The 8,051-nt window shown below is 41.1% G+C and overlaps 1 protein-coding gene across 2 annotated transcripts; it reads right to left on the reverse strand.

The window, feature by feature from the left end:
• Positions 1 to 626: 626 nt before the first annotated feature.
• c7h19orf47 (chromosome 7 C19orf47 homolog) lies at positions 627 to 6,712 on the reverse strand. 2 transcript variants are annotated; one of them, XM_041940953.1, is made up of 8 exons: positions 6,693 to 6,712; positions 5,258 to 5,345; positions 4,621 to 4,735; positions 4,309 to 4,390; positions 3,818 to 3,943; positions 3,604 to 3,678; positions 2,639 to 2,712; positions 627 to 2,542 (listed from the first exon to the last, which is right to left on the reverse strand). In XM_041940953.1, the coding sequence occupies exons 1-8, from the start codon at positions 6,709 to 6,711 to the stop codon at positions 1,997 to 1,999; spliced, it is 1,125 nt and encodes a 374-aa protein (XP_041796887.1). In that variant the 5' UTR covers position 6,712; the 3' UTR covers positions 627 to 1,996. The 2 variants fall into 2 exon arrangements, with proteins under 2 accessions (XP_041796887.1, XP_041796886.1); XM_041940952.1 differs by having other exon boundaries at positions 628 to 2,542; positions 3,529 to 3,678.
• Between the last annotated feature and the right edge of the window lie 1,339 nt (positions 6,713 to 8,051).

Below are 8,051 nucleotides of genomic sequence, written 5' to 3' on the forward strand. Positions count from 1 at the left end.
GGCAGAAAAAAAAAAAAAAAATCCTAAACATTTCTTGGGTGATAGATAGGGCTACAATTAGGGATATTATGATTTGTGTTGAGTATGTGTTTGTCTTTTTTGTCTAAAAAATCAGGTGGTCAGTATCAGACCAGTGCACAAACTTAAATAAATATGTCTGAGGGCCAGCAGAGCTGTGTTAGTAGTGCTGTGAGATCATCAAATGAGAATTGCATATTTACTTTGTTTTAATATCTAATTATGTCATTTCTGTATCTAAGCGGCCACATATTCTCTATTTAGATGACCCATGTGTTTGTGCGAAGGTTGGTATAAAGATCTAAATGTTGTAACAGTCATAAAAGTATAGTAAGGATCTGGATATCAAATGTGTGTCCCCAGCTGCAGCTGTATAAAGACACATCCTCTGATGAAACATTATTAACATAACTCAGACAGATCCACCAACATTATGCAGCAGCTACCTCATTGAGAGAGGAGTGGGAGTTTAATGGGCTCATTGATAAATGATCAGCTAAATGTTCCCAGGGGGATATAAATATTGACTTTGCTGTCATGTTGATACTTAGAGAGTTGCAAAGTACAGTTTGAGCCAGTGACATGCATTGTAAACGCCTCCTTCACAAAGAAAAAAAGAACGGCAAAGACGTTTGGACCCTATGTCTCTTTTAATTGTTTTCCAAGCACACTTTCTTCAAATCAAGAACTTTTTTTTCCTCAATATCTTTAAAAAACATGACAGTTCTCTGTTCTTTAAAACAATAAAAATTCCTTAGTGTGATTTTAAACATGTCAAATATTTACAGTGTAACAAAGTTCTGGTGTGAAGTTTTAAAGACGGGTGTAATGAACTACAGTGGCCCACTGACACATGGTCCGATGGCATCTGAGTTTGTCCACATAGAAAAATATGCAGCAGAATGTGTTCTGTGCTGTTTGAAATCAAGTCGAACAAATCTATACATTGCATTTCAAAATAAACAATATTCTACTTATACAGCCTTCAAGTAGGTGGTTATAGAAAATGTTCAGTACTATGGTAGAAAAGTTGACATGGGCGTTTTCCGTTCAGAGGTGTGAACTTCTACTCCACAAAGCGCAGAAGAAGAAGAGCAGGAGGTGCGGTGCTTTTCCTTGATTCAAGTGTTACAAGAGGTCATTTGAACTCACTTTTTCACTCACTGAAAAAAGAAGTCATCAGCACTTTTTAACATTTTCTACGTTCAAAACACGAGAGAGGAGGTAATTTGGAGGTGGTGAAGATAACAAGAAACAGAAGACTTAGCCTTCGCCTCAAAGCCTCGACTGCTGTCCTGTGTTTTTAACTTGAAGAATAAACTACAATTGCTTAAGGTGTATGAAGTCTCCGCTCTGTACCTTTTACATGAGATTTTCTTAAAAGTAATAATTCACTTTCAGGCAAATATCAATAACATGACCACACAACTCATCTTGGAGGAACATTTTCAGCTACTCAGCTGTTTTCATTCAGGAGAACTCTTCATGGAAGTTTAGGCAGCAGCATCCTTATATGTGGAATTACAGGGTAAAATTAAAATCGCCATAATGGCAGCCGGGTTGATGTCATGCTCATGCCTTAAGCTCACAAATATAACTAACTATATATATAGATATTTTTTTTTAATGATAAATGGCAGATATGACTGAGACATGATAAATAGCTTTCTGGTTGAGCAACATAATACGCAGAGCTTTGAGCCCTCAAAGTAAAAGCTTCGACACAAAAATAACGGTGGTTTTCCAATGGCAGCATGACTAAAGCGTAATCAAAAAAAATATGCATTTTTATCTAAGAAGCAACCCCAAAGCCACAATGCAGCATTAAAATCGCTCATACGCTCAGGCAGAACAAAACCAAACACTCCAATCTGCAGTCCTGCATGTTGCCAGGATAAATGCAAAAAGGTGGTGATACAAATTCTATAAAGGACGTATAGAAAGAGTCTGAAGAGTTTATTGGGATTTACTGTGTGTGTTAGGTCTTCTTGTTGCCCAGTCTCTTAAAAACACTGACAGCCCTAACGTCCATCTGGGCACCCACAGACTCTCCTCCTCCAGTGCTGCTGCTAACCTTGGGGCTTGCTATGGTCAATCTGTCCTGGGTTCTGGGCCTGGTGCTGGTGGTCACCCTGTTGTCCTGTGTGTCAGCAGGTGTGGGCGACACAGCCGTGCCTTGGTGTGTGACAGGGAGCTTGCCCAGTCTCTGAAGCACACTAATCTTGGCAGGGGGGAGGCCATTAGAGGAAGAAGAAGAGGTGGTGGTGGTGGTGGAGGAGGAGGAGGAGGAGGGAGTGTCAGAGGGAGGTAGCTTGAATTTGCCTCCCAGGCGTCGCAGGGTGGTTGGTGCTGGTTTAGTGGCTGGCTCTTTCTTCTGGGAGGGAGGCGGTTTCTTGAGGACGCCAGCGTACTGGAGGACGGAGCCTTCCCCGTCACTGTCATCCTCGTCGTCAACATCCATGTTTCCAGCCAGCCTGTGTTCCTCTTCCACTCCTCTGTCCAGACGACTGAACACACCGGTGGGCTGCAAAACATGAGCATTATGAGCACAGAACTTATATTTATGCCTGTATCTAATACAATACAAAGAGAGCTAACACGTTATACTGACAGGTCTTACCTTGTTATTGCTTGTTGTTGTGTCTGCCTTCGATTCAGCCCCAAGTCTTGCAAACACAGAGGTGCGTTTCAAACCTTTTTAAGAAACAGAGCCATAGGCAATTAGAAGGTTTTACACAAAAATGATGACATGCCTGCTTTGTGTTGATAATTCATGAGTCATGGTCAAATAATCAGCTACAAAATAAAAATTCCACATGATCATACCAGATGACAACTGAAGGAAACTTTATCACTACTGTTGTTCTTACATACTGTTTAGTTTTATGCCTTTTAAAATTATTATACAGCAGGCATGGAATAAAATGAAATTTCTACACAGAGATCCTAGTTTTAAATCTGGCTGTTGTGACACCGGTCAGATATACAAACCAATGTATTTACACACTTTGCTCTTGTGTTTCTGTTCAGAGAATTACCTTCAGGTTTCTAATGAAAGAATATCCTGTCAGAAACCAAACTGATAGAGAGCAAATTAGGGCCCAACATGCTATTCTTTCATAAAACAATTATAAGTACATATGAGCTATTTACAATTTACAACTTCTTTCAAAGACGGAGCCCACAGAAGATTTCATGCCATAAGGACCAAGAAAAAAAAAGGTCTTAGTCAAAGATTTTGCGGTTGGGTAAAATCAAGGTGGTGTGAGACAACGGAAGAAACAAGATGTGAGAGAGGGATTAATTGATGGTGCAGTGGGACGCATTAGTGAAGACAAGGGATTCAATTATGAGAGAAATGAATGAAGGTCAAACAGGCTTGGTTTATCAGCCGCAAGTCACCTGATTCAGTTTTAGTAGGAAAAGAAGTCCATGAAAGCACTGATTAGCTGTGGTGAGCAACGGCATTATTTGAGCGACTTGTCAGCGAGGCCACCGGGTCAGGCCTACCTTTCTTGGCCTGCTGGGCCAGGATGCGACGTGTACGAGGCGTGGTGCCTTTGGGCATGTTGATGATGTACTTGCCTTCCATCTCAGCTGTCACACGTCTGCGCTTCACTGCTGGCAAACCGTTCCCCTCATCAGCTGGCTGACTTACAACTGACAAACAAAGTGGGGGATACATGAGGTTTAGACAGAGGTATAAAAAAAAAAGAAAAAAAAAAAAAGAAGAATTCATGGCTCGGAGGGACAGGAAGTATTGGGACTGATGGGGTAGAAGGAATTTTCCATGACCTACCTGCTTTGCCACTTTTGTTTGCTTGCATGTTGGACACTGTAACGGACAGGCGGTTGTCAGGTCGGCGGGCTGGAGTGGCCGGTGGGGAGTCATTGCTCAGAGCGTTGGCTATCATACGAGTGGCAGCTGAACAAAAGAAGAAGAGGAAAAGAGAGAGAGAGAACTAGCTATGATTTAGCTTGTTTCTTACAGGAACTCTTCATGTTCTCAAGACGAGATCAGAGGACAGCTGGGATTCATAGTTGCCTTCTGCCATGTGTGAGGCCTTTCTAGACATGACAAAATTAAAAGCGTGTGTACAACAACACGTTGTCAAGAACTGAGGAAGGTTTGTACGACCTGGCACTGACGCCTAATTAATGTAGAACATTGGGTAAAATGAGTAGAAACAAACACGAAATAGGAAGTGAGAAGGTTTACCAAAAAATTAACTGTGTCATTAACCATTGATCATTCTGTTGTAAACTTGACGTAGAAAATAAAATACTTACGAGTATTGGCAGTTCTTCTGAGCTCAGCTTTAACACTGGTCTGTCCTGAGGAGATAGCTTCTGTGGCCATTTTGCACATGTCCTGAAAAGAGGAATACATAATACAGAGGTTATGTAAACTCAGTCCATTGTGATTCACTGACCAGACAGCCGTGACTTTGGAAGACATTGATTCATTCTCCATGACTGCATTCAAAACAATAGCGGTGATATTCCAGTGGTATTTTGTTTTAAATGCCTGCACATGCAAATGACAATGAACCATCCATTTTGAACGCTTCGTAAGTTCAGAACATGAAACTCTGATCTCACCTGCCTGTAGACCTGCTTGGCATGTTTAAGAATGGCAATGATGTCCCCAATGACTGTAATGCCGAGGTCCATCATGATGTCTTTACTGAGGTCCATCAGCATGTTCTTGTGAATTCTGCAGTGACATGAAAAATCAGAAAATACTGTACGCACTTCTGTTCCCTTGGAAACAGCAAGCTACATGGACTTGTATGGACAGCTAAATTATTCATGGGACACTTTTAATTAGGAAGGTAATTCTTTCCATGACAGCTGCCATAATAACCAGATGAATCAAACTGATTTAGTTTTTGGTTTCTGCCTCTTAGAGTGGAGGGAGAACAACAATCCAACCTCAACTCATCCTTCATGTTTCTGGTGTCAGGTTTTCACATGTAGATCATGATTAGGTTGTTTATCATCACATAATGTGTCTTTACGGTTAACTTCTTAAGACTGAAACCAGCCTAAGCCTATTGTGATGACACAGCTCAGATGATGAAAGAGACTGTCATGACTCTGCTCCCAAGCAGGACAATTAACTGTGTTTCAGCTCAGCTATGGCCCGATGTGAGGGTGCAAAAGAAATGATCACATCACGACACAATGTGGCAAACGGGTGCTATACAAAGCCTATGAAAATGGGGCGTTAGGTTACCTGTTGTCCACGAAGGAGACTGCATAAGTGACTGCGAGGCCGGCTGGGATCCCAGCATCCTTAAAAAACTGTATCCACTCTGAGGTGGCTTAAGGAAGAAAATAAAAGACTGTTAGCAATCACACAACAGAAAGGAACACTCAACCACTCACTACACCACTGATGTTTACAATTTATTAAATACAAAAACTCTTATGAGTATGGCAGCATCTTCTGAGTACTCTAGAACTTGGTTAATTTCAGTATTTTTTTTATAGCTTAATCAATTCATTTCTTAGCGAATACAGTGTCAGAAAATTTTATCACAATCCCATCACCCACGTTTACATCCTAAAAGTACTTATTTAGCCTGACCAACAGTCCAAACCCCAAATGTATTCACTTCATAACGATATAGAACAATGAAAGGCAGAAAATATACACATGAAAGAAGATGAAATCACTATAGGGCAGCCTTTCTGTTTTTGTGACATTGAGCAATGATCAAAATTGTTGATTCATTTTCTGATGATCATCTAATCAAGTAATTGATTCCCCACTACTTAGTAACAATAAACTGGCCAGTTCAAAGTTAACATGATACATTTATACTGTTGAAGATGATTCTCAGTTATACTGTAGTCTACAGTAGGAAGAGGCCTGGCACAAAACGCCAGTGGGAGACATAAACCTGAGAAGACAGCAGCATGCTGAGGTCTAACACATGCTGACCAGGGCCAGCTGGAGGTTATTTATAACACCAATTATGAAACGTCTTGTGGTTGGAGTAACAGATACAGGGTGATGGGTGAATCACAGCTGCCAGAACAATGGCTCTGTCCAACGTGCAGCAACTGCTTCTGATGAACTCATAGCTACACAGCGACGAAACTCACACGGTGGCTAATATCTCACTTAGCACTTGAGCGCCTGACCAAAGCAGGACCACAAATGATGCACATGTATTTCAGTTTTAAAAACTATTGTAACATTATAACGCTAGACTTAAGAAACACTGGCAATCTGGTGCGAAAATGAATTTCAAACCTCACATAGATTCAGTACTGGTTAGCTCAAGTTAGCATTAAACGATGACCAGCCATCTTAGCCAATTCAAAGATGAAAATACCCAGCAACTCAGTGAACAGTTCTCCCTTGACGTCTATCTGAATCAATGACAGTAAAATCAGACATTTTCGCAGGCAATGCAGGTCCGCTCGAAGAACCGTTTGAATTAGCATTCTGCATTAGCATTGTCTTAGCGGTAGCTACAGCCATGAATTAAGAGGCGGTATCGGCCCTCTGCGATATTCAATAAGAGCAAAACCGGTTGTCCAGACTCTAGACAGCATTCCGAATTGATGCAGTGGCCATGTCTAATATGCAGTAAAATAACGAAACATTTTTAATTGTTGCTAACTGGTAACGTTAGCTAGCCGGGCCTTTGTGCTCTCACCTGTTGTCACGGACGCCATGTTTACAACAAATATGGTGACGTCGGCTACATCCGGACAGCTCGCGCCGGTGCCGTGACGCAACTTCCCCTCGAGCCCTAAATAGTGTCATGAGTTTTTATTTATGGACGCTAGAGAGCAACACAGACTGTAAACTCACGCCAAACCTCCGCAGACAATCGTGATCTCGTTTAGCATATGGTATTTCGGTACAGGCCTTTTAAAAAGTGTCCCCTCTTTGACTACAAGATTTAAATCTACAATTTCTCCATTTATTCTTTGGCAAATAGTTGCTTATTTAAACATAGGGCAGATACAGATTCACATTAATTTGGAGTACTTTTCTGGCCACCTGTCGATTCTAATTCCAATATACAGTCTCCTTTTAACTCTGTTTTTGTCTCCACCAACTCCTGAGGGAAACAACTAATTCGCTAGCAGCTAAATGCTCCACTGAGTCATCTGGTTGCTAACCTTGTCTGTCTGCTGTTTGTAGTTAAACAAGTAGAGTACAGTTAGCTAAAAACAGCTGCACACAAAGGGCGAAAAACTACACTATGGGCGTGGTGTGAATCAAAGAAGTAAAGTGTGGGCTGTATAAGAGAATTAAAATCTAAATATAAGCTCTGTAGTGCAAATGGGAATGATAGAGTAGGGGTGGGTGTAACCCCTAACCTAATAGGCTACTAAAAACTCTATCTGTAGTCATGCCTCCCCTAAAATAGTTTGTTAAAGAGGTGGCTTGGTCTGGAGTGTATTTTCAGCAGCACAGATGATCATAGAAATATAAGAATACTCTCCCACGACTACATGTTCCTACTTGTCACTTTGATCATAAAGGTGACAAGCTTTTATAGAGTATGAAGGCTACAATATCATATAGAACTGAATGTTTATAGTATCTAGTTTAGAGATTATTGTAGATCCTGGACGAAACTGACAGAAGAGCAGGACTGAGAAAAAAAGGTTCAATTACAAACCTGTCTGCTATTCAGCACCACAGACAACACACTGGATTTATCAATACACAGCACAGTTATGCTACTGATATTTCAGAGTCATGGTTGGGGTCATAGACTCTAACTTGCATCAACCTCAGATAAAGGATCAATGAGTCAGGCAGACTATCTATCATATTAAACTAACCAACTGTCTCTACCCCTGCAGCCTCTCTGCTAGTAGGGGACAGAGAGGGGGGATGGCAGGCTGACAAGGGGGGTGCATTTTGGACTTGGCATCCCCCCTCATCTCCCATCAAATCCCCTACTGGATATCTGATTTCATCAGAATGACCATTTTCAAATACAAGCAGTCAAAGGATCCATTGTTAAAACATGAATTTTGATATAGTCACTTTAAAT

This window comes from Chelmon rostratus, chromosome 7 (genome assembly GCF_017976325.1).
Source record: "Chelmon rostratus isolate fCheRos1 chromosome 7, fCheRos1.pri, whole genome shotgun sequence".
Taxonomy (NCBI): Eukaryota; Metazoa; Chordata; class Actinopteri; order Chaetodontiformes; family Chaetodontidae; genus Chelmon; species Chelmon rostratus.